Source organism: Tinamus guttatus, unplaced genomic scaffold, assembly GCF_059628265.1.
Source record: "Tinamus guttatus ecotype Peru unplaced genomic scaffold, ASM5962826v1 Tinamus_guttatus_pri_ptg000288l, whole genome shotgun sequence".
NCBI classification, from domain to species: domain Eukaryota; kingdom Metazoa; phylum Chordata; class Aves; order Tinamiformes; family Tinamidae; genus Tinamus; species Tinamus guttatus.
In genome coordinates this window covers 3,519,685-3,547,530 of record NW_028288822.1, presented here as the reverse complement: position 1 = coordinate 3,547,530, position 27,846 = coordinate 3,519,685, and the positions used below count along the sequence as shown (strand labels likewise).

General features: G+C 40.0%; 1 protein-coding gene across 1 annotated transcript in view; it reads right to left on the bottom strand.

Moving 5' to 3' along the window:
- Nucleotides 1–17,584: 17,584 nt before the first annotated feature.
- The window catches only part of TNIP3 (TNFAIP3 interacting protein 3), a 36,701-nt gene continuing 26,439 nt past the window's right edge, over nucleotides 17,585–27,846 (bottom strand). The window contains exons 10-13 of the mRNA XM_088527694.1: nucleotides 26,527–26,580; nucleotides 25,595–25,753; nucleotides 22,461–22,521; nucleotides 17,585–18,157 (exon numbers count right to left, since the gene is read on the bottom strand). Of these exons, the coding sequence (XP_088383820.1) occupies nucleotides 18,126–18,157; nucleotides 22,461–22,521; nucleotides 25,595–25,753; nucleotides 26,527–26,580 (306 nt within the window). The 3' untranslated portion in view covers nucleotides 17,585–18,125. The remainder of the gene's footprint in view (nucleotides 18,158–22,460; nucleotides 22,522–25,594; nucleotides 25,754–26,526; nucleotides 26,581–27,846) is intronic.

The following is a 27,846-nucleotide window of genomic DNA, read 5'->3' as shown; positions in this document are numbered from 1 at the left end:
CCAAGCAACGCCCGACGGGGAGCACAGCGCAGGGTGCTCCTGCGCGCTCCCCCTGAGCACACAGCGCTCCCAAAGAGCTACTGCAACCACCGGCAGAGCGCCGAGCGCCCTGCAGACACCCGTGTGCTGGCTCTCTGCTCGCTTCACTCAGGGCTTCTTGTTTTAATAAGAGACTTTTTCTTTACCCTATCTCAAGAAAAAGAAAAATCAAAAGCATATGCAGCAGTTGGAGTGCAGCCTGTGATTTAACTCAGTATTTCCTCTGCATCACTTTAAGGTGCTGGTGTGAGAAGAATAAAACAAGGCATCTCAACAATAAACAGTGCTTAACACAACTTCCCAACACCCTCATGTTGGCCCACTAGGCTTTATCCAGCAGTGGCACAAACTAACACACCACTGCCGGCCCCAAGGGGTCACACATTTGGGCTGCTCTTCACTCACCTATTTTATCAAATTATGTTTTATTTATTATGCTGATCTTTAAAATCTCTTGGCATCGACTGTTCTACACCTTCAGTTCACTCTTTTTAACCCTGATCTTTTATGAATTCATTAACAAGATGATTTGTTGCAAATCTAAGATACAATTTATCAAATCAAGTTGGATTTTAACATATCTCTATTGAAAAGTATCCACTGCTAAAAACCTTCTCAGTAATTGTTTGAGTGCCAAATCTAATAAAGTATTATAAACCAGATTAAAAAACAATGATTTGACTTAAAAATCCGAAATCTTTCTTGTGAAAATAATGAGGCAGAACTTTTTCATGCTCCAATCATTGTTTCTTAATCATAATTTTATTCTTCTGAGAAAAGAAATAAAAATATTATTTCATATAATTTAATCGACATTCCAGATAAGATTGTTAATGAACCATTGATTTAATCTCAAATGTCCAACAGACCTCTTCAACTCTGACACAAAATATCTATTCTTCTAATTAAAGCAACTGAATTCACTAAGGGAATGGTATTATAATTAGATGCATCATAAAGCATAGGCTACTTTGATCTAGAGCACATGTTCTTTAATTCTTACATGATTAGGTGTTCCCACTAACATTTCAGACCTAAATTCTTTTTATATTCCTGTCTTTAAAAATAAACAAATATCATCATGAAGTGTTTAAGTCACTCTTTTCAATTATAATTTCAACATTTCAATATTTTTCAATTATATAATTTCAATACTCAACATAACGGACCAACATATTCCTTTCTTGGCAACAGGCTTCACCTGTTCAAAAGTTCAAAAATAGTATTTAAAACTAAGCACTAACTTTTTTCCTTTAATGCTTTGTGTGTCCAAACCTTCAACTCTGTATAGAGCTTCTGCACACAACTTATACAGGCAAATACAGCATTTTGCTTACTGTAAAACTTCAATGCAAAAACAAAAATGGCAATTTTGATGGTCAGCTTGAGGAGTCCTTTAAGCATTTTCCTGAAAAACACAAGCAATTATAAATTTTATAAAGCACATTTACTGCATATAATGTCACATGCCATAAGCATGAGAGCCTCTTGATAGAATAGCCCTGAATAAGCAGCAAGCCACATCCCTCAGTTATTTAATTAGCAGACACCTGCAATTCCTAAGGGGTCCAGCACAACTCACTTAACAGGCAAAGAAAACCCACCAAAACACAGAGAAATAGTAAATAATCAGCTAAAGGCTAGTTCCCTGGATGAAGAAATCCACCGTTATCGGGAGGATTTGAAATATATCTTGCATTTGATTCTCTGTAATTACTGACATAGGCCAACATGGAAAGGCACTCGTAACATGAACAGACGTTGGCCCATTATTCTCTAGGCAGCCCAGCTTCCAACTTCATCTACGTTCAAAGTTTGCACTATGGGCTTAGCAATACAACAAGAGATTAAGTTAGGCAGGGTCTATATATATCTGGCTACTATAAAACTCTAGCTAGCAGCCACAGAGCAGCACTTCAAGTTGACTTGCAGGCATGCTACCTCACGTGTGCTACTTTCAGCCAGGTTTCCCAAAAGGCGCCCAACGACTAGCAGCACCCTTCTGCACTTCGGCAGAGTGGAGGAGAGCTCCAGGCAGAGACAGAGTGGCATGGCAAACTATAAAATGGTTCTTCAAAGGCAGTATTGAAGGGTAAGCTCATCCTACATGATTTAAAAAATCATCTGATGGACTAATCTTCCATAAATTCTGAAATCTTATGCTACAAGGTCTACTTCAGATGGTCTGAAACTAGCAGGCCTTTCCAGTAGGAAAATATATTTGGTTGATTGGCGGAGCTTAAAATCAATCTAACAGCAAATGAGTCAAACTCTCCTTTACACTAGCCCCAAACATGCTCAGGCCTGTCAGGATGGTCACGTTGGATTACAGAGAATGGCATTTGACCATAGGGACTGGACCGTCTCATGAGAAGGTGGAATTGCTGATGTCCATTCGTTTCCCTCTCCCTGAAGAATGCAGCTTAGTACTGCATTACACTGCAGGGAGCAGGGGCCAAATCTCCTCGTTACTCCTACCACCCATGTTGAAGATAAGCATAACGTCTTCGTAGGCGGAGTGTTTACGTTGGTCTGTGATATATTAGTGTAGTTGTTTGATTACATGAATAACAAATGTGTTTCTAAAAATGTGTTTTTAAAAGGATTTGAGACACAATTTTGAGAGGTGACGTGCATACTACAATATCACATTCACGGCAGCAACGATGCAGAGCCAGACTTCTGAATTCATGGAGCATTTCTTTCAGAAAACTTCACAGACCTAAACACTCTTAATTCTGTTTTCGTTGCCCCACCTGGAAGCTTTATTAGCTTTCCTTGGGGTGCGCACAACTTTGAAGCTGAAGACTTTTCCTCTTTGCGCCCCAATTGTACACTTTTTCCTTCCAACCATTAAGCAAGTTTTCCAATGCCATGATTTTATATGGATTTAATAACCAAGGGTTTGTAATTATTATAATTAAATATGGGAAGTATCATACGGGAGAGAGAAATTTTAAAGAGTGAATGCCCTAACAGTTCTGCAAAACAAGCCAACAAGAAGTAAATTAAAACATCAATGAAGTTTCAAACACTTTGAGCTGCAAGAATATATTTCCTTTTCACATCTTTAATGCTGAACGTTTCCTGTTAGAAGCAACTGTTTGGGATGTGCTCAATTCAACTCTGTTATGTGAAAAATCTAATAAAAACAAGGTCCGTGTCCTATTTTCTCCCCCTTTTCCAGTGACCCTGCAAAGAGCTTTATCCCTCAAACAACAGCTCCATCTAGTGGACTTCCCCTAAACGCCAGAGCAGCCACCCAGCTATCCTGGGGCCAAACTTGGTTTCCCCAAGAATAACTGATGATTTTTGCCATACCAGACTGATTTTGGCCATAGGAGTCAAATAAAACTTCCAATGAGAGCTGCGTGCCCATTTCTTCCACACTATGCTGCAGGATGGCTCCTTCTTTGCTGCCCCGGCTTCATTCGAAAGCTAACTAAAAGCTCTCCCTTTCCAGCTGTTCAGCTCTTGCAAAAGGATGTTGGGAGCAGATGTCAGAGAGAACCTCCCACTTTCTGCACTGTGAAAATAATGCATGCAGTTACCTTGAGTGCACTGTCCAATGTCATGCTCTACGATATCCCTGCACAGTGGACATCATGTCCTATTGCTGAAGAAACCAAGGCACAGGGAGAGGGAAGGGCTAGTTCAGGTTCCTGGAGGACCTGGGGCACCTGCCCCCTCCAAGAGGCCTCTGGGTGGTCTGTCCAAGTAGGGTATCTATTTCAAAGGGCCATAACTGCTTCCCATCTCAGGTGAACAGATGCTAAAGACCAAAAAATAAGCTGGAAACCTAACAGTAATAAATTGCATTGTCCAGGAACACAACTTAAAAATATACAAGATTGAAATGATGTGATTATGCAGGCATTTTTAAAAACACTTGTTAAAAGTATAATTATGCAATACTTAAAACCAACATCTTATTCAAGAGCAGAAATTTGCCTGTGGTTGAAGAAGACGGTGTGTGGGAACGCACACAACTTGCCTTCGGAAGCGCTCACAGCGTGCGCTCTTCTCCTCAGAGCCTCCCAGACGGGGCAGGGGAGCAGGACTCATCTGGCTCTGACCGGCTCGCCTGCATTCTGGGATGTGTGTGCAAGGGCAGCAAGCTTGCTCAGTTTGCCTGGTTTTTCACAGCATTCGTATGTTGTGCCTAGCAAAAGGCACAACAAAGATGCATTCTATTTGCAAGCTCCTTCTAGCTAAGCACATCAGAGCCGTTCAAAAGCGGTTGTTTGCAGCTCTCGATAACACCAAGGGTTGCTTGTTAGAAGATGGGCAATTAACAGAAAAATGCAAGAAGAGGACTGAATGTTTGTGTGTGGTCCTAAGGAAAGCCCATGGAAGAGTCTGCCTCAAGACATTAAGAAATCTGTGCAGATGAGCTTACTACCAAAGCCATAAGGGCCACAGAGGAATTGACTGGATAAATTTATTTAATCTTTTCTCTTCTTTTTACAGCACCAACTGGAGGATCACAGTGAGTCAAATAAAGCAGAGATTCAGAAAGAGCACTCTTGAACTAAGTGACTGGAAATACATTTGGGGTATTACTGTTCCAAATGGAATTGCTTGCTTAAAGAGAGATTACGGCTCTCAGCATCAGCTTTAAGGGTTTTGTACAAGCCAATGAAACACTTTCCAACTTGCTGCTTCTACCACTCCTCCTTACAGAGCCAGCATTTATGATCTGTAAACACCACTACCTGCTGTGCCAAAAGGATTCTGAGGAATATTACTAAGATTACTTTTTAGAAAACTCCTAAACTAAATACAAGATGTATGCAGACACAAATTTCATGAACCTCCAGCTTCTAACAGAAATCTACAATCTTCTGGCATCCATGTATAGCTATTTTATTTTTAATTTTCACTTTTGTTTTCTTTTGCTGAAGTTTCTGGAGATAACCAGACTCCACCGTAGAACGGGAAGCCAGTTTTGGCAAATGCGCACCCTCTAAGAGGGACAACCGTTACCGCACACTAGACAGAGAGTATTTGCACAGTGTTAACCTACTACCACAGGCAGAGAGAGGGCAGTCACAGCTGACCCCATGCCAGCACTGAATCAGATGGCTGTGCAGTACAGCACATCCATAAGAAATGCTTCTCAAACCGGGGATACGTCAAACTGCCTATACAACTTGAAGCATCGCTGCCTGAGGACCACATACTATGTTGGTGATAGAAGACTTAACACTGGGAGTGAAGCAGGTGCTGTGCTGGTTAAAATGCAACATCTTAGCATATAGCCAGCAATTGATGTGATCAGTTGATAATGGCCAGTCTTGAAAAATAACACAAACAAATCAGCCAAATATGTTAACTCCCAGAGACATACATGTAAAATAGGGATCCCTGCCTGGCATTATCTCCAGCATTGCTGAGAGAACAGGTCTTTCAAGAGCTTAGTGCTGCTTCTTAAGATTTGCAAAAGTTGGTTCAGCAAGAAGAAAGAGAAGGATAAAAGCATTTTACAATAAATCAAAACCCAAAGATAGAGAGAAAGGGAAAGTACAGTTTAGAAGCCACTCATCTTCCCCATCACCATCATAATCCAGGAAAAGCAGGAAGAGGTTTGGCATATTTGTTTTCAATAGGAAAACAAGAGATGGGATAATGGAGGACTAAAAGAGGAGACAGCTTTAACATCAGCTACAGTCCAGCTACAACTGCTTGATATCCTTTCAGTAAACATCGAGCACTATACAGATAAGGCAGCAACCTATTTTGATATTCTTATTCCGGCAAAGTTTCCACTAATTAAAACTGAGAGATTAGCCTTGATCATTTGAACCCGCAATGCAGATGGCTATTACATTCTCTGTCCTTATTTTTTATATACTCATACAAGCATGTACACATATACTGACATTTTCCATTTCTCATTTTACTGCTCTGTCAGTATATAATTTCAGAGATGAAATGACTATCGAAAGTATAAAATATGAAGCATTAAGCCCTCTAAATATGCAAGGACTGGGCTTAATCTTACACATGAGATTATATTATTTTGATATAAATTTCCTTTGTAATATATATATTAAGAGTAATGAATCAAGACAGAGATTGTCCTTCACTTAAAGACTATTGTAAATACTAGAAAACAAACCTCCCTCAGTATTGGCATGTAATTTTATGTAACTCTGTCATATGTTATACAAGTGCAATGAAAACAAATACTGGTCACTTACTCCCACTTCTGTGTTTTATGGCAATTATCAGAGATCCTTCTGCAAGACAACAACTGATCCTACACAAAGCACAAGATATGAATCATAATATTGCAATGAAAAAAATACATTTACCAGAAAAATGTCTACATGGCCTGGGGTAGAACCACTCAGGCAGAAGCTGACCACATGACTAACTTTGCAAGATTTAGACCACACATCGAAATATTATATTAACTTCAAAATCATCGGAATGTCCGTCATGCCGCTCTCCATCATCTCTGAAAAGATCCTGGAGAACGGGGGAGGTGCCAGAGGACTGGAAGAAGGCCAATGTCACGCCAGTCTTTAAAAAAGGCAAGAAGGAGAACCCAGGCAACTACAGGCCAGTGAGCCTCACCTCCGTCCCCCGAAAAGTGATGGAACGGCTCATACTGGCTGTTGTCTCCAGGCACATGGAGGACAAGAAGGTGCTCAAGAGTAGTCAGCATGGATCCACCAAGGGGAAATATTGCTTGACTAACCTGACAGACTTCTATGATAGAATGACCAGCTGGATAGACGAGGGGAGAACGGTGGATGTCGTCTATCTCGACTTCACCAAGGCTTTTGACACCGTCCCTCACAACATCCTCCTGGACAAGCTCCGGAAGTGTGGGATAGATGAGTGGACAGTGAGGTGGATTAGGAACTGGCTGGATGGCAGAGCTCAGAGGGTGGTGATCAGCAGTGCAGAGTCTGGTTGGAGGCCTGTGGCTAGCGGGGTCCCCCAGGGGTCAGTCCTTGGTCCAGTCCTGTTCAATTTATTCATCAATGACGTGGATGAAGGCACAGAGTGCTCCCTCAGCAAGTTTGCTGATGATACCAAACTGGGAGGAGTAGCTGATACCCCAGAGGGCTGCGCTGCCATCCAGAGGGACCTGGACAGACTGGACAACTGGGCGGTGAAAAACCTCATGAAATCCAACAAGGCCAGGTGCAAGGTCCTGCACCTGGGGAGGAATAACCCCAGACACCAGGACAGGCTGGGGACTGACCTTCTGGAGAGCAGTTCTGCAGAGAGGGACCTGGGTGTCATGGTGGATGACAAGTTGACCATGAGGCAGCAGTGTGCCCTTGTGGCCAAGAAGGCCAATGGGATCCTGGGGTGCATTAAGAAGAGCGTCTCCAGCAGGTCGAGGGAGGGGATCCTGCCCCTCTACTCAGCCCTGGTGAGGCCACATCTGGAGTATTGTGTCCAGTTCTGGGCTCCACAGTACAAGAGGGATGTGGAACTGCTGGAGAGAGTCCAGCGCAGGGCCACAAGGATGATCAGGGGCCTGGAACATCTGCCCTATGAGGAGAGGCTGAGGGAGCTGGGCCTGTTCAGCCTGGAGAAGAGAAGGCTGAGAGGGGATCTAACCAGGGTCTATAAGTACCTCCAGGGAGGCAGTGAGGAGGATGATGCTGGCCTCTTTTCAGTGGTGGCCACCGACAGAACTAGAGGTAACGGCCACAAACCGAAACACCGAAAGTTCCACAGGAACTTAGGGAAAAATTTCTTGACAGTGAGGGTGACAGAGCGCTGGAACAGGCTGCCCAGAGAGGTTGTGGAGTCTCCTTCTCTGGAGATCTTCAAAACCCGCTTGGACGCAGTCCTGTGCCACGTGCTCTAGGTGACCCTGTGTGTGCAGGGGGATTGGACTAGATGACCTCTAGAGGTCCCTTCCAACCTTAAGCATTCTATGATTCTATGCACAGTATGTACAGAATTTGACAACACAGTTGACCTGCATTTATTCTGCCTGCTGTCCACACATAGTAACTTCACCAGTTCTACTTTCTTTGAGACCAGGGATGAAGCTCAAACAATTCCCACAAGCAGTGGGAATGCTGAAGCCTGATTTCCTAGGATATTGCATGGGTCCTCTAACATCTAATAATCCCAGAGTTCTTGCTGAGATTTTCTTGAGCTAATAGCTCCTCTTTCTATCTGTTGCCTTTAGGCAATTAATACCCTTGAGATTTCCTGGCTTACTATCAAATTTGAGTAAAAAAACAAAAAACCTAAAAATTTAATCAATGCTATACAGCTATCGAGGAAGGCCTGCTAGACACTCTCAGATACATATCTGCACATAGCCAGCTAGGCCCCTTGCCCCCGCAGAGGGTAAGGCCGGGTTGTGCCTGTTTGGGGAAACTCATTCACTCCCTGGAACAAAGGGCTTGTGCCTCACACAACAGAGATAAAGTCTGTGAGAGGAAGTAATGGCCTGGGAAGCATTCGGGAAAGTCAGGTTTGATACTCTGCTTTGTCTTACTGCAAAGAAATGGTTGTTTAAATTGCCAGGAGTGGTTTTTCAGACTTGTTTGAAATTATGCAATGCTGCTAGTCCAGCCTCCCTCCTCATTGTGAGCACAGCCCTGTCATGCCAGTTCTGCTAAAGAGGCACTAACCTCCTCTGTTCTGGGGAAACACCTCATGTTAGCAGCATGAAAGCGCCTAAGGAAGCAAAAGACTTCCAGGGGCCATGGCCCAGCACAACTTGAGCAATACTCACAACCGTACACAACAAGCCTTTCTGCAGCCTCCGGGCAAAGAGGAGACTGTTGTTTAGCTCTTGGAGGCCCCTAATCCCAAAAGGAAAAACAGAAATGGAAAAACAGTACACTTTTGTAAGCAGAACAGACTGCTTTGGAGCCCAATTAAGCTGTTTCAGTAAACTCAGAGTAGTCTTATAAAAGAGTAAATAAAATGCACTTTTCTCTGACTTGTGTATAAACAGAAAACAAGCACTAAGAAAGCGCTTTCTGAAAAGCAAGGGGGAGGGAAGCAGCCCGGAATACATAAAGCATTCTTAGCACAGGTCAAGTTTCTCAAGCTGCACAAACTTAAAGTAGGGACTAACTGAGCTTGACATTCAGATTAAAAAGAAATCTCCAATTTCTGATACTGCTGTGGGTCTAGGTTAAAAGTTTTAGTAACCCTGCCCTGTTCTCAGTCTCAGGGACTAACATGAAAAAAATCAGCCACTTAACGGTGCTCTTATGTGTCCTAGGCCATGGGGAGCTAGTTGAACCTCAAAATGTAAGATGAGACATTTTTAGGAAACACAGATGCTCTTAAAGGGATAGAGCGCCTACACCTGTATATTTTGCTGCCCCAATCACATCATCATAACTGAACATTTGTCCTATATATATATGATATAAATATGGAAATATTCATGCAAGCATGAACTGGGATGTGTTCACATGTGTGTTGAGTTCAAAACTTGTATGTATAGTCTATAGACTACCTGGAAGAACCTGGAGTATTTAAAAACACATTTTTTTTCTACAGATGAAGAAAAATCTGTGCAGTTTAACAGGGCCAGAATTAGCCTGGCTTCAGACCTTCACTGGATTTCTGAGGATTGTAGAATTAGAAAGTCTGCAGAATAGCAAAGCATGATCTGTAGAAATTAAAAGATACCTGAAAATTTTAACAGAAATTATATGTTTGTAATTGAAGTGTGGTATCTTGAAAAAGACAACAAAAATGAATAGCACCTGCTCATGATACACGTGTCAATGATATGCACCATCACGCAGAAATCAAGGTGCAATATACTTATTTCATTCTCTTTTCAGATGTAGATGTAATTTTATGAAGTCTGTCTCAAAACATAATTAATACTGCTCAAAACCAATGTTTACAGATTTTGTTGGAAAAAAATGATGTTTACATTTAGAACTAAACAAAATCACACAAAACAGACTGAATAAATCAGTAGAAATATACAATCACAGAATGCTTAAGGTTGGAAGGGACCTCTAGAGGTCATCTAGTCCAACCCTCCTGCACACGCAGGGTCACCTAGAGCACGTGGCACAGGACTGCGTCCAAGCGGGTTTTGAAGATCTCCAGAGAAGGAGACTCCACAACCTCTCTGCGCAGCCTGTTCCAGTGCTCTGTCACCCTCACTGTTAAAAAAATTTTCCTTAGGTTCCTGTGGAACTTTTGGTGCTTCATTTTGTGGCCGTTTCCTCTAGTTCTGTTGGTGGCCACCACTGAAAAGAGGCCAGCACCATCCTCCTCACTGCCTCCCTTGAGGTACTTATAGACACTGATTAGATCCCCTCTCAGCCTTCTCTTCTCCAGGCTGAACAGGCCCAGCTCCCCCAGCCTCTCCTCATAGGGCAGATGTTCCAGGCCCCTGATCATCCTTGTAGCCCTGCGCTGGACTCTCTCCAGCAGCTCCACATCCCTCTTGTACTGTGGAGCCCAGAACTGGACACAATACTCCAGATGCGGCCTCACCAGGGCTGAGTAGAGGGGCAGGATCCCCTCCCTCGACCTGCTGGAGACGCTCTTCTTAATGCACCCCAGGATCCCATTGGCCTTCCTGGCCACGAGGGCACACTGCTGCCTCTGGTCAACTTGTCGTCCACCATGACACCCAGGTCTTTCTCTGCAGAGCTGCTCTCCAGAAGGTCAGTCCCCAGCCTGTCCTGGTGTCTGGGGTTATTCCTCCCCAGGTGCAGGACCTTGCACTTGGCCTTGTTGAATTTCATGAGGTTTTTCACCGTCCACTTGTCCAGTCTGTCCAGGTCCCTCTGGATGGCAGCGCAGCCCTCTGGGGTATCGGCTACTCCTCCCAGTTTGGTATCATCAGCAAACTTGCTGAGGGAGCACTCTGTGCCTTCATCCAGGTCAAAGTTATGAAAGTTTTAAAAGTTTCCTTCTTATTAGCATTCTCCTTCAACCCCTGTACTAATCAAAGGTAGCTTCTTTGCCTTTCCCATGTTTCTTACCTGTGTTTTCAGATACAGATAGTCTCACAACATGCTGTAGATTAAATGTTAGCATTCATCAAGGAAAATACTCTTATTAATCAGAATTCAATTATTTGGAAAAGTTTCCCATTGGTAAGGCACCAGCTTTACATATTGTCTTCAAGTGGGAATTTTACTTTTCACAAACCTCACTTGATCTGTAAAATGCAAACAGATGGTTTGCTGTGGCTCAAAAGTAAAGGATTTCAGGGGAATGAGCATGAAGACTGGAGCCTGTCATAAGCATCTGTGGAATAGCAGGAAGTTATGGTAAGCTTGTGAACAGTAGCACTGTCTAAGGCTCTCCATAGGAACACTATTAAATTAATAGCACAGTCAGATTAATTTTTTTTTCTTTTTCTGAAAATATTTTTTCTGTTGCTCAACAGGTATCTTGTAATGCAGATTTGTGGTTCATAGGAATCACCAGCCTAAAATGCACTAGCTTTGATTTTGTAGGGAGGTTTACTAGTTTTGTAACTTTTTCTTCATTATGTATCAAGGACCTGAATTACTGATCTATCAGACAGAAACAGAGAGACACTACACTATTCTGACCCTCATCCCAACTCTCAGAGAAGTCAATGTCTCTTCAGAAATTAAGGATAGTGAGATATTAATATCATATTATTTGAATTTTAATTGTTGTTATGAAGAATGGGTAACAATCCTAACAAGCACTTCCTTTGCTGGCATGATTGGGCCAGGCTCGAGCCTGGTTTAAGCTAATTGTAATGCAAATTCAAGTCTGAGACATGAATATTAGCTATTTCTCTTCCTCTCTACATTGAGAACATCACAGGGGTCTCCAAGTTTCTTTCTGGTACTGCTGTCTTCACTAGTCCTTGATCATAGGACAGTTGTAACAGGGAATAAAGCCTTCACTTGCCACCAAACACAAAACAGAGCAGCAACATGGCAGTTCATAAATGACAGGGCTTTTCTTTCTGCACAGCCAGAACATTCCTTTCTAAACAGGAGCTGAAATTATGAGAAACTCCAAAGGTGTTCTGGTGTCAAAACAGGTCATTTATACAGAAAGAGTTTACTATGAAATACCCTGCTTTTCAATGTTGATGGCCACGTTTTTCTGGCATCATCACTAGGCCTTCAGGTCAGCACAACAAGTATTGTTTCTTCTGGTTTTTTATTCCTACAGATTCCTTGTTGGATCATGCCAGCACGATATTTTAAAGAAAGGAAAAAATAGGAATTACAAGATGCCAGTTCGTACTTCAGTTTTCAGTAGTACATAGTTCTTGCCCAGTTCTTAACACAAGAAACAATCTGGCTGGTACTGTAATATCTACCCTTAAGCGACAGTGACTTTAGTCAGAGCTGGTTTTCTGGATAACACGCAGAGGACCCGCATATGTGGCAGTTCCACAAATCATGATGTCATTGCCTTAAGTGAATTAACTTGGGATTTACCTTACCTTTGTATACAATAGCTGTGATTCAAGATATCTGAATAGAGGGAAACACAAAATAGAAATTTCTTCTAAGACTGTTAAAAACCTCTTCCTCTCTCTTCTCAATAAAACCAAATAATTGAATGAGATGAACCCAAACTTATCTCTCAATCACTGTGCCACGTATTCTAGGTGTCCCTGCTTAAGCAGGGGGTTGGACTAGGTGATCTCTAGAGGTCCCTTCCAACCTTTACCATTCTGTGATTCTGTAATTTATGCAAAGAAGCACATGTGGCACATGTCCTGCCTTGTAACCCATGAGTTCTGCCTTTTCAAAATCCCTTTCCTCAACTACAGGAAGATTCCTGAATCTTACTGCTCTTATACCTTTTATTAGACTGACAAATCTGCAATCTACATTCTTGGCCTTACAAGATTTTAACTTATACATGGATCCACAAACTGCACGAGTCAACATGTTTCATTGCAGCCCCTACCTGTCTGCCCTCATTACCTCAGCCTGGCCCTCCCCAAGCGCACAACACTCCCACTCACACGTCTCATGGTCTGTGCCTAGCGCAAGCCCTCTGCTCCCACATAAGCAGCCAATGACAGGAAGCACCTGGGTGTTCTCCATTTATAGGGCAGGTGGAAGAGAAGCTGCTCTAAGTGAAAACACAGAATTAGCCAGCATCCTGACTCCTGGTGGGAAAGTGTTTTATTAGTTAAAAAATATTTGACACCCTGTGGTGTCTTATAGACCTTTAGTCTTGCATCTGCAAAAATCAGAGAGAAATTCTTCTGTCATTTTCATACAGAAAAATACAGAATACAGAAACCCTCTTTAAATGCCGAGTTTAAAAAAAAAAAAAAAAAAGAGAGAAGGAGAAAGAGAAGAAGGATCAGTTAGAATAGAAATACTTTGTAAGCTCAGTCACAGAGTGGTATAGGCAACACTAGCAGAATTTCCAGTTTGTTCAGGTAGAGCTCTGCTCCCCAACTATTTGGGGGATGCGGGGGGCGGTAGGGACACACATCTGAAGCAACAGAGTTTTGCTTCACCATAAGTTAGTCATATACTGCCACCTCTTTTTTAAGCCTATTCTAGAATACAGAAAGGGAAAAGAAGATGAAGAGCAAAAATTTTGTCATCTCATAATCCTACTTCCTCCAAAATGTGGTGTAACAGAAAGTTGGATGCTGACAGAGTAATCACTGGGCAGGTAGTTGGAAGTATGACAGGGACCTGATGAAGTGCAAGTTTCTGAGTGTGGGAGGACATAAACCAAAGCGCAGAGTGCATTCTTTCATCTATAGTGTTCATGTCACATACTAGTTTTCTAGTTTTACTGTTTATATAATTCATTTCATCTTAGAAAAAATATTTTAGTTGTGGAGGTGAGAGATGTAGATGGGTTATTTTGACAAGAAATATAATACTGATGCAGTAGAAGATCAAAAATTAGTGAATGGATTAAAGAAGGAGGTAAATGGGAACCAAGATTTCGCTTGTAATCTTTTAAATCATCCCCAGTTGTGGTACCTAGTCTTCTATTCTAAGTTAGGCAAATGTGTATATTTGAGACACCCACATGCTTTGTCTGTAGTCTAATCACAATTCCGCACCCACTTGTATCCAGAATGGAAACAATTAAAACGGCTCTCAACTTTTACACCCAATTTCAGAGCAGTAGTTCTTTCCTAAAATGGACAACGGCCTTAGATTAAGGTGGAACATTATTTAGTGATTGATAATCACAGATAACTTATTTACGATCAATGAACCTTAGTATCATACCGCACAGTACATATGCACAGGAGTAGAAAGAAATATGTATAGAAACAGAACTCTGACACTACCATCACTAGTAGCACTTCAGGCCTTCAAAAAATAAACACAGTTTTCAAACAACATTAACGTTTTGAGGAGCACAGAGTATGAAACGCCTACGAATTAAAACAGTGGGGAATCAAAACAGATAACTTCATGTCAGTAAAACAGTGGTGTTGCATCAGCCTAGCTCCATAAAAATATTAAAAGATGGGACAAAGATTCCCAGCAGACCCCAGCATTCAACTGCCATATTTGTTTCAACAACTCCATGAGTTCAAGCATGTGCTAATATTTTAATGTTGGATAATTACTGTTATGGTAACCAAAACATCCTTTTAGTGAATGCCACATATGGTATCACAAATAACATGAAGATAATATTGGAAATAAATAATTTAACCTAGCATATGAATACTTGCTCTTATTTATAGAAACGATTTTTTTCCACAAGATATTTAGTATATAATGATGCATCCATATGGAAAAACAGTTTAGAAAAACAGTTGACATAAATCCATGTCAAAATGAACATTCTCATATTCTCTCATATTTGTTATATAGTAAAATTTCAGACATCTATTAGCTATCACAACTTGTCACTTGGAATGCATATGAATTTGTTTCAACACACATGCTTGCACCAGAAGTAACAAAGTTTTCCAACGACATCTGCGACTCCCTGTCAGCTTAAAATTCTGAGTAATCAGTCTCATTTTAGGTCAGCTTCATTATTTCTTTAAAAGTCTAACACCTTTTAAGCATTTCTGAAATGGCAATTGACTTCTTATAAGAAAGTAGTACTTGCATATTATTTAAGTTCCCGTGGCATTGGGTAAGAAGGTTGGCTAGTACTGACCTAGGGTATGTGTAAATGTGTGTCACATTAGAAGCAGTGCTAGAGAGGCAAAAACTGTAGCTGATAGGGAAACATGCATTGATCAGTTGCCTTGGGGGAGAAGGAAGGCTGTTCGTCAGAGCTCTGTGATAAGACAGGATGCTTCAGGGTCAGTGCACATCCCTTTTAAATATTGCAAGGTTTTGACATGAGACCACTCTGCTTGTCCTGCTTCATCAGTTCCCTCCCTAAGCATTCAGCATTGGTCCCAGGGGCAGACAAAGGCACCCAGGGCACTCGCACACCTCTGGGACAGGACAGTCCTGATTCAGGTATTTAAGGAAGCCCCCGGTCCAGTTAAATTAAACAGTTACCAAGTTTTATTTTACAGAGACAAGAATTTAGGTGAACTGCTAGACCAACAATTTGCTGAGGAATTCTAATACTGCCAAAGCCTGAATAGTTCCTACAGAAAAATAGAAGAGGGGGAAAAAAAAAAAATCTTTCACAGACATATGCCATGAGCCCTTACTGTAAAATTCATACCTCACCACTAACACACCAAAATATTGGAGAAAGCTAAATTGAAAGGCTCATATGTCCAAACTGGCAGGTGTTTGGAAAATAAAATATAACAAAAGCTGGGAAATGCCCCAAAACATCTCCAAAAGGTTGCCCACAGGAAGAACTGTGAGCATGGATGCTGAGTTTCAGCAAAGCCAGGGAATGGCAAATTTCTTACTGTGAGTACTACAGTTGTTTTAACTAACATAACTCACCCCACTCAAGCTTGCCTGGGTCACTGAAGAATCAAGACCTTGGGGATATTTGAGTCTGACAATGCTAATTCAAACAGATGACAGCACCTGCATTTGGGAAACATTATCAGAAAATTGGGAAAGAAAAGCTATAAAGATATTTTATATGAATTTAAAATATAACTTTTCTATCACATTGTGCAAGTGATACCTCACAACTAGCATTATTAGGATCTGCGTGAGTCCAGATTTACAGCATTGCTTGCAAGCAGTAAAAGCCTGCGACTAAAGCAAGAAAACAAGATAGTCCTACAAACCCTTGTTTTCTTACTGCGAATGGCTCATGTTCAATCATCTGCTTGACCAGATAATGCTTGAGCAAATTATAAGACAATTAATTAGGCTCCACAAATGGAAGGCAAAAATCTTCACAATTAGTTGAGGGAAACAGCTGATGCGAATGAAATGGGGGATTGCTGCCTCTCACAGAAGCTACACAGAAGCTGGCCTGTTTTTGAGAATTCACAACAGCTCTGAGTGTGGGGTGCTCTACCCACAGCTCTGGTCACCTGCTGAGAGCTTGCATTGAATTACGTTACATTATAATTGGATTTGCCCAAGGCACTGCATTAGCATTTTCCATGATCTCACCCTTATTAGCCAAATCACTAATCAGGGGTAGCACAGTTACATTGTTTGCTAGTTCAATTGGCTGCTGCGATAGTGTCTGCTAGCCAGCTTCCTATTCGTGCAGAGATAAAACTCCCATCTCTAATGGAGACTCAGGAGTTTATTCTGTTGCTCATGTTGCTGTCAAACTCCAAACAGCAATTTCTTCCTGGAGACTGGGTCACTTGCTCCTTTGCTCATGTTCTGCTTGATTTCACGTTACAAGTTAGGAGCGCTCTGTTTCTTTCATCACAGTAGGTGAAAGCAGCATGGCTGTGAAGTTCAACAACACGAAAGTGCTTTTCCATGGACTATTCCCCCTTGCGCCCAAAATCAAATGTTGAAAATGTTTATGGGGGGTATTATTTAAATGTAGAGACCTTTCTACTTTTAAGGGAATGGAAATACCTGTTCTAAAAGCAGAAATCACATGTGCAGACAATCTCTTACCACTTTGCTTTTGCCCAGCTCAGGTGTTTTTAATAGAACTTCCAACTCTCATTAACTATTTCAGTTATCAGAAAAGTACAGAGGACATTTCACATGACTTTCTGCAAAAAAATCACAAGACCTGCTGCAAAAATCTTGGTTCCCTCTTGCACGTGGGATTCTAGGAGGTTTTGGTACCTGCCTTCCAGTAACTATGCTGTCAAAAGTCTGAAGGGAAGGGACAATCCTGCAAGCAGATTACTAGGCAATGTCTGCTGAGCATCCATCACCAGGAAATTCTGAAAAGTTTTGGTCTCATAGTTTCATACGAAGTTTCATAATTTTTGAAAAGTTTCATAGTTTCATGAATACATGTTTACTTAGAAACCTAGGCTTCATTCTCAGAACACAGGCCACACAATCATGTTCAGAATCACTACAATCAAATACTTTACTGGAATCATCTGGAAATATAAAGCCATTTTCACAGAAAAGTTAAACTCATTCAATATTTCTATTAACATTCTATTGATACAAATAAGTACACACAAAAGAATCTGATTATGTTTTTCATATACTTTTTGATCCAAATCAAAAACAGAGCCTTCACTCAGAATGGGAGTAGGCACTCCTCCTGGCATGCTATCTGTAATACCCTGATTTCAATTATACAAGTGCATTAAAACAGTAAAGCAGATTTCCTTTTTACCAAACAACCAAGAATAAAAAAGTACAGAATTCAAGAGTGTACATCAACAAATAATTCCCAAGAATCAAATAAAAAGGACTGTAACTCTCAAACAAAAAATATCACAATACTATTGGGCTTAAAGCTCTTGAATTCAAAACAGATGTGGCAGTGTCTGAATCTCCAGCAATAACTCCATCTTTTATCATAAGGCATTTTAATAGGTTCTCAAAGACAGCACAAACAGCATCTTCAGAACAAAGGGCAGTGATGCTTCCCAGCAGAGTTTAGCTGGATCCTGAGGATCACTAGCCTGAATGAGCTGCTTTTCTATTGTCCTTGCAAGGATTTCACCAGGCATAAATAATATGCACTGCAGAGATAAGAAGCTAGGGGCAATAACAAATCACAACAACACAGAATAACAAAGTTGCAAGACTAGTTTGCAGTCTGTGGTCTATGCTTCTGCAGGTCATAAGCCATCAGGGATGGGCTCCTTTCTCTGAGGATGTACCTGCAAGTAAATCAACACAAATTACTTTGCCATTGAGAATCACAACTCTCCCTTGTTTAATTTCCCCCATTTTCTGCCTTCCCCTGCCCCACTCCTTTTTTACTGTCAATATTGTACATCACTGAAAACCTGCAATCAATGCAACACAAACTATAGCGAATATGAAGAAGCAAAAGAGGGTAGGGATATCACACAACGAGTCAATAGCCTCTATCTATCTCTTTACTGTGATCTATTCCTGGGGATACTTGATATGGAACAAACAGTAGAGTTCAACAACCAAAATCCACCCCCATGTAATCCTTCTAGACCTCTAAGAAGGACGGCTGATATTCAGGAGTGTCCATTAAGTATAGGTTAACACTAGCTGCACCCAAGAGAGCAGGTAAGGAATGGCAGAGGGAGGAAGGACATGGTACTACCTACTGTTAATTCGGTGTCGCTGGTACAAATGTGTGCTTAACAAAATATAACCGAAGAAACGAAACACGCTATTGCCTGTGTAACATATCTTGCCTTCCTGAAGTTTGATAAATTACTGAGATGCTGCAACATGTCATTACTAACACACACATACCCCACTCAAGTGCACAGAGTACCTCATTCTCAAGAGAAAGAATTAAATATTTCTGGTAGTAATCTCAAATTGTCTATGATAATTGCTCAGCAGCTACTACCCAGCAACCCCATCATTCACTTCTGAACACGCTGTGCTTACAATATCCATGCGTATGATATATGAAAGAAAATGTGACCCAAAACATCCATATTTGTAGCCAATAGCAGTACCACATGAATTATCAATTTTGGTGACATCTTTTTCTTTGCAGGTGGTATCTAGAGCAACAATTCATGTTATTTGACCACAAATGCCAGGAAGAGTTAGCAGACTCATTTCTTGTGTATATATATTTAAATAGATATATATAAACACAAACATAACACAGAAAAAAATTCCATAGTTCATATATCCATTAGACTACTATATACTTACACCACAGCACACATCTCCGTGGCATCTCTGTGGAATAATTTTCCAAAGCAACTAATCATTTGATAAAAGTATGAACAGGTACACTTACACCCTGTAACTAAACTTTTGAATTTATGAAGTTGTAGATAAGTCTGATAATTTATTTTATGAAAACTTCTGCCATTTATTCTCAATTTCAAAATTACAAAGCCCCTGTTGGATCAATAAGAATCCTAAAAAATAATGAACTTTCATTGCTAGTGGGACAGTAAGCTGCTAATTAAATACCTGTCTTAACCATTAGTAGCGTAAGGTATACAGTGAGGGCAAGATAATACCAAAAATGTTTGGGGGTGTCATTATCCTCTCCCATCCACTCTGCCTCAAAGATGTCAGGTTATTGAGTTTTTTTTTCTGCCTAGTTTTCACTGAAGACCTCCAAAACTCTTTTTTGCAGCTTTTTTTTTTCCCTTCCTTTCCCTCCTCCCCACATCATTATTTTCAGTGGAAAACAACACAGTTGCCCTTCTTCTTCTTCCAATTAGCTGTCATTATAACAATATTAGCAGTAAAGTAGGTACCTTGAGGGCAAAAATCTGGAAAGCAGCAGGGCATGGAAGAGAAAAGAGATAATGAAAGTAACATCATGCTTCTTAAGGGGCTCATAGCAGCATCCCTAAGGCTGTACAGGTTGAGTGCTGCTCTTCCAGGCTGTGCCAATCTGAGCAGGGCTCCAGCTGAGCTACCCCTGGAGCCGAGAGAGAGTTGAAGGGCCAAGTTTTGACTTCTCCCTCTGCTTGGCACAACTGGATTCAAAGCCAAAATATACAGCTTGGGTCAAAGAAATTCAGCACTTATGTCAAACACTCTCAAGGAACAATTGCAGTTCTTGAATACAGGTATTGCCATCAGTGTTTCTGCCGAGAAAATAAATACAATGAGACTAATTTTGGAAGTGAAAGAGACAATACATTCCAGTGCTTATGGCATGCAAAAAGGTTCTTGTTTTCTTTAAGCTTTGAGCAATAAAACTCTTTTCCAGATAATTTTTGGTTAAAAGAATGGGTTTGGGCAAAATCTCCAAAAATCAATCTTTTTCAACTGTCCTTTCAATTTCACGCAGTTGTATAAGGCAGTCAGCCAATATTGCTTTCCAAATAAAGTGACATTAGGTGCACTTGCTCTGCAAGCAAGACAGAAAGAAGGACAGGAAAAGAACAAAAAAAGTAACTCCAACTATAAGTGATAAGAGCACAGAGAAATTGAGGAACTGGTTTCCCTCCGATAAATTATACCAGCATAGCTGGTAGAACAAGGCTAAACTGGAAGAATTTGAGTACACCTTCAAGATAGGTTTTCTGCACAGCAAAGTCTATGGGGAGGGACCATGTCCAGAAGCCAAAAGGAAGAACTATCTTGTTAGGAACTATTTCTGCCTGTGCAGAGAGACAGAAGCTCCCTTCTTCCTCAAACTCTACCCATCTTTCCTCATTTTACTTTTATACATTGCCCTTCTCTTTTCCTTTCCTTCAAAGACCCTCTCTTGTGCTTTCTGAGAACCTATAATCCTGCTCTGCAGTCTGGTGGTTTCCTTATGAGGACCATCTGAATGCTTCTTCCCTGACACTTTGGACTCCACTTTGGAGCATAATTCTGAAAGAGACCCTAAAGGTTACTCTGGTAATGTTTAGTTTTTCATTAATGAAGCCCTGTCTCAGAAAGGAAAAGATTTAACAGTTGGTTTATCATCTAGTGAGAAAATGAAAGCTGAGAAATGAGACTCAGGAATGCTGCTAAGCATACCAGCTGATTTAAACCCAACATTGCAATTAACACTAGTCCAAAACAGAACAAAGAAATAGAAAAAAAATACTAAGAATACTTTTGTCATGTATTCATGAAGTTTCTATCTTTGAACTCTTGCTCAAAAAAAAGGCACAGATTTAACATAGGCTACTATATATATTACATAACTAAATCCAGTCTAGTATATTTGAATTCATAGTAGAACTTTTCTGTGAACAATGGCTAATAAGAGGCCCGAAGATCTTAATTCAGACATATTACACATTGTTGTATTACGGGAGTACTTGAAATTTCCTCCTAATGGGGACTGAAAAAGAAAGCAAAGGGAAAAATCCATGAATTTACTTGGATTTACAACACACTACTCCATGGAGAAAAAGGTATTCACATGTTCTGGATAAGGAACAATAAGATATTATATAAGATATTCCCCACCTTATCTTTTTTCCTGTGTGAAGGTGGTAGCCAACAAATGACTGCAGAGTTTCTGTGTAATCATATCTTGCCTTTTTTTTCTTTTTTTTTTTTTTTTTTTTTTTTTTTGTGGATGCTACAAGTGTCTCTGCCCTGCCAGATAGTGCCTACTCAAACATGACATACATATGGACTGCATACGGTCACTAGCGTAGTGCACATGGCCACAGACTTTGTTGGTCCCCTTGCATAGCACGGGATGGTTTATTATCCATTTGGGATGGTATATCTATAAAAGAGCCATGAAACAAGAGAATATAGCAAAATGCAATGCAAGATGCCATCATTCTCAACTCCTTTTGAGAGAGAAGGGGTGGTTTAAGGAAGTTTCTGAAGGAGAAGATGGGAAGAGAAGCATTCCCTTGCAGAACAGCATCCCTTCTTTTTTGTTCTTTCTAGCATCTGTCTTCAGAGTGGCCTGAAGAAATTACTTTGAAAAATCCAAGAACTGTGCAGCATTTCAAATCCAGGTGCAAGTACTAAATACTCCTGCTTTTCAACAGATAGTTTGCACTTGTCTATTTAAATGGTTTTGTTTTCCAGCCTGACACCTTGAACTATTATCAGGGCAGATGAAGGATAGCAATTGGCATTTTTTCCTTTAAAGTGAAATATCCTTAAAGTTTATGTTTTGTTACCAGGCTCCTAAAAGTTAACCCACCTTGGTTCTGAAGTTCAGCACATCATTAAATTTAGCCCTAGTTAGACCCCATTGCTTAGTTGCAACGGATGCTGTAATGCTAGCTCTGAGAATATTCTTTCTTTTGACCCCTTGCTAGGTGCCTAATGAGGCATTGATTTGATCCTATGATGTATTTTAGGGATATTTCAAAGCTATTTCAAGAACTGCAATGAGGTTTCAAACATAATGTAGATGGCATCACATTAAAACTCTCACTTATGTTGCATATATCTCAAACTCAGCTTTCTGAAGCAAAACCACTAAGTAAACACTCAACTGAGGAGTAGAAAAGTTTAGTTTATCTCCCTCGAAGGCCCCTATTAAAAAAAAAAACATTTAAAATATGCTCTGTACAGCTGTTGTCTTACCATTTGCCTTGTGCTGCACATCTGGCGGAAACTGGTCAGGAACATACCACTGATAGTCTGGCTGCACAGAACAATAAAACATTACTACAGCAATATGGACTTCATAGACACTTCAAACAAAAGAACAGTGGTATGTTAAAAATACAATTGTACTGTGAAGTTTTATTATTAGTCATACAGAAGTAGTTTACAAAAGTCTTACATTTGGCTTTAAATTTCCACTGATCCATTTTTTCAGCTTTTTTTTTTTTTTTTTTTTTTAAATGACATGTGGCTTAGATGCTGCACTCAGAAATATTGGAGTAAACCTTTCTAGATCCCACAAATCAAAACAAACACTAACAGAAACAAATCAGATTTTAAAAGGGATTTATAGAGTACTGTGGCTAAAGAATGAGGAGATAGGGAGAAATAAAATGCAGAGATACTATCAGACATCACATTTTTAACAGGCTCCATCCTACTTAAGGATCATGGAGATGCCTGGTATGCATCGATCTGACGGGTAAAGCAGTTCCAGTTTGAAAACATATGTGACAGTTTTTCAGTATCATGGAAAACAGTCCTTTGAATAAAGGTCTTCCTATTCCTCTCTTCCCCAAAGATAAGCATTAATGTTATAATGACATGAGTTGATACCAAGCAACTTCCTCAAAACATTGTGGAATGGGATAATTCCCCATCTTTCTTAGAAGAGGAAGTACTGGGAAAGTGCAGTTTTATTCAGTGAAATCCTTCATGATTAGCAACAGTGAGGAAGAAATATTACACTATTGCTTATACCACACACATCAATAAATGAGTAGAAAATTACCCAAGAGAAAACAATTTTAGTACCAACCAATTCAGTTGAAGCTGTATTAAGCTGTCTATCTGATTCAAAAGGAATATGTAAGCTTATCAAATGACAAGTAATTACTGCTTTAAATTAGTTAAACTGCAGAGAGAATTCCTGTTTTGCAGAAATTACTCTGGCAAAATTCTGAGTAATCATAAGGAGACTAACAGATTTCAATTCATAGGAAGAAATTTCACTGATGTAGGAAGTTTTGCCTAAATTAAGATAGTAGGGTGTGGCTGTGGATGAAGAAAACAGACTTAAGCTTCATTTAAGCTTCATGCATGTTGCCCTTGGTGGTTTCATAACAATTCCTAACATTATACATTGTCAGAAGCAAAAGGAACTGTTCCCTTTTCACTGATATCATACCACTCACAGGAATTAACTAAATTTGTGCTGGCAGGCAAACAAAATAGGCATTGGTACAAAATACTTAAGATTGCACAGGTAGTTTTTGCTCTGATGGCTCAAAATTTTGTGTTTCCATTTAATCTTCTGTTCCTTAATCTATTCTTCCCTTTCAAAAATACTTATAAAATGCAAGCTTGAAAGAAATCCGAAGACAGAAGAGACATATTTCATGCCAGACTAAACAAAACACTTCTATGGCAACGCAGAAAAAAACTAAAAAGTGCAAGAAATAAAAATAATGAGAAAGCAAAAACAGACTAAACACACACGATTACATATGTTAACTCAGGACGCTCATTAAATCCTAACACCTTTCTTCATTGCTGACAAATTGCTCAGGGAGTTATCAAAAGCTCAGAGCAGCAACGCTACACATGCACAGACAAAGAATTTCAAAGGAAATGCTGGACAAAACTGAAGTTACAAAGCAACCAGTCTAACTGATCCCAGTTCTCCAGCAAGAATGACAAAGTTGTCAACTCAGTGATTCCTTGCAGAATTAGAAACCCAGATGATGAAAGTTCAGGGACAGGAGCCAAAATAACCTGGGACCCTGTCCAAACTGGAGTGAAAAATATTCTGCAGTACTTACAACTCTGATAATTAGATAGATAAGCATTCTCCTGAAACACAGAAATGACTTGTTTGACCAGAACTCCTCCATTGGATTCCTGTAGTCTGAAAGCCACGTTTTGCAAAAGCTAAGCCATTCACAAATGATGAACATCTTTTGATACATGACAGCTTTATAAATAGATAACATGTATTTAAAAATGAGTTGCCATGCTTAAAATTGTTCTCCCTACATTTTAAACAAATCTAGCACTTCTCATCAGCACTTTGAATATAAAATAATCCACAAAACTTCAAAAGTATCATTCTTTGAAACATTTGGAATAGACAACGATCAGGTTATGTGAAGCTCCAGGACTAAGGGATTCTCCTGCATGCTGAGTGAGAAGTAGAAAGGCAGGACCGTGTTGTATGCCAGAACTAAAAAGGGTCAATTTCCAATTTTGCGAGCCACACTCAGATGTAACTTGCACTACCGCTAGTTTTCATTTTTGGGGCATGTAGACTTACTCAGGAAAATTACAATGCCAAAGCGTGCACAGCTAGAACGCATCACCTTCATTCAGCAGCCCCCACTCCTCAAGTCATCGCTTTTCGAAACAGAGTATCAGAAGGAAGATACTACTAGAGTGGTATTGCCTGATAACAGACAATTATTTTTAAATAGATGTAAAATAATCTTAATAATGATAAAAAAAGCAAGAATCAATCTTTTTTTTGTATATTAAATAATAACTACCACTATTCATTGCAAACCAACACACAATAATTCACTTACCAAAAGAAGAGTATTAGAGATAAATTTGCTTTCACAAGTACAATTTACAACATACACTAAAGTGTAACATCAAGTATATATTGTAACTTATCAGCTGTATGTTTAAATTGCTGTTATTTTTCCTCATTATGCCTAGAAGAATAAATTGTAGAAGCATTAAAAGAACAATGTTAATGTCCACATTCACCTGGTTATTCTATGACTGAGATACGGCAGCATTCTGTGCAATTTAGTCCCAGAGACATTGGAACAGCAGGGAAGAAAAGAACATGCTTATTCAAAGAAATTTGGTATCTTTGGCCAGTTAGACAGGGAAGAATGTCTAGAGAGATCAAGTAGGATGTTCTAGATCTAGGAGTAATTCTGCAACCAGCACACAATTTTGATCTGGAACCAAAAATGGACCAGGAGACAACAGAAGTGGTTACTGGCGAGAAGAGCAGTGTGATAGCACCATATTATTCTTCTGTGATTACCATGCTATGAGAAAAATCAGTGGCCTTGTGAAATGAGCAACAGTAGGAATCTTACCACATGCTGTTGCTGCTCGTATGTCCCACGAGATTTTGGATGTACTCGAGGATCTTGATAATGAAGAAGCAACCCACATTTCCCATAATTAACACATGGTGAGAGAAAGACCGGAGGTGGGAAGTTGGGCTGCTCAGTCTTTACTGGGAGGGCTTTTGTCTTGCAAATTGTAGGAAAAAACAGTAGAAATGCATTACTAGCAAGATATATTGACCAACAGAATATCCATATAGAAATTTGCCAGTTAAAAAAAAAAAAAAGAAAGAAAGAAAGAAATAAGAATCCTTCTCTCAGCGCAATGCTTCCTTCCAATTTAGCCCCTTCAGAGTGCTAATGGTTAAAAAAATTTCAAGAAGTCTGACTTAAATCAGGCCAGATATTCGACACTTTTTATGTGATAAACTATTGGTTTCAATATATGGCAAGTATATGCCATATATGCACCACACATATAACCAACAGATATTATCATTACACATAGTAGCATTTGATCCTTTCGAACAAAACTACATGGATAGGCACTTGCATAACAAGAAGCTTAAATAAAGCAATAAATTCTATGCTTTAATTCTGTCTTTTTTCTTAGGCCATCTGAGTCCTAGTACAGCCTTTTGGAATTTGCTTAAGGACAAAGCAAGGAGGAATAAGAGCTGAGTCAGAATTAAAGAGTTTGTTTTGTTATTTGAGAAAATAAACTAATATACTATATGACTCCTCCCATGTTTCAAGTCCTTCATAAGCTCTGTTTAATCAAATTATGAAGCAGGGATAGACAGAGAAGATGAGATCAAGTTAAAGTGTACATTCCAGAGCCCCAGCTACCCAACACTGGCTAGCTGTGGGATGTCTGTACCTCACTTCATTTCAATGCATCTGTGGGCCAATACTTCAGTTACACCCCAAAAACAAGGCACAGGAAAATAAAAGTATACCTGCTGTTGTAACTGCCTTTCTAGTTGTTCCTTTTCTTTGAGACAGGCCTTGATCTGTGGAGAAATGAAATAGTCACCCTGAAAAATCAACTGCTTGAAAGCCACATCCAAAGCTGGTCTTACTGACAAAATGCAGGAACTCATGCAGCACTTTGTGCTGCCCTTCAGACATAGGTTGCAGATAACATTTCTCCTGGTCCAGAGAGGAGAGAGAAGGAGTGGGAAAGGTTTCTTCCTCATTTCTACTCTCTCTATTTACCATCACTGCTGTGAGAGGTTCTCACATCTTACATTGACCGGCTGGGGCTGTGCAAGAAATTACTTAGCCACTTATGATCACCAGGCAAAGCAAATTATTATAAAGGAAGAAGGTGCCTCTGTGACTTCCGTCTCCCACAAAAAAAAAAATAAAACCATTTCTTTTACTTAATAAAACACCCAGGACATGAATGGGAAGCTGGGGAAAACACCTAAAAATTACTACATGTGATACTACCAGATTTCTCTAAGATATTTCTATATGCCTAAGATGCCTTGAATGGCAAATCATAGCATTTCCTCCTGGTACATTTCCATTGGTATGAAATGCTTCCAAGCATCTGTCAAAATACTGATTGCCCTGGGGCCTTTTGGCAACAGTGCCCAGCATCAGGCAGGACGTCCAACCTGCTCCCCCACAGCTGATGGGAGTGAGGGGCACTTGACAGCATCCACAGGGCTCTCCAATGCTTGATCCTGATCCTACTGCAAGACTCTACTGGTACTGACACGTTGGTTTGTTCTGAACAAGCCAATACTGCAGTTTGTTTCAAAAGTCAGCAAATACAATACATCATCACAGAACATTTTGGCAATCTGCCATTCTTTTAAAACATTGCACAATTTTGTCAAGACAGGAAACCTTGAAATTACACCATTTTAAAGAGGGTTGAGAAAGCTCAGATTTTTGCATGGCATAACTTTGCCTTGGCTTCCTGAAGATCTGTGGACAGAACACTGACGCTACTCTGAATAGATAAAAAGGATGTTGCAACAACAAAAAAATATTGCAGAGGCTGCTCAACTTAGTTAGAGACTATTTTTTTTTTTCTGTCAGTGCTATTAATACTAATCTGTAATTCCATGGCAAAGATTGGGATTCATTACAGAAACTTTTTATTCCCAGCATTGGTTTGATGTCACAACTCTCTTATCAAGTGCCAGTGGAAGACAAAAATAAATAAATAAATAGATAGATAAAAAAGAAACAGTCCTCTAAATTTTTTGTCTTTTTCCTTTTTTCCTCCCCTTTTAAGATATACTTGAAAGAGTCTTTGTAAT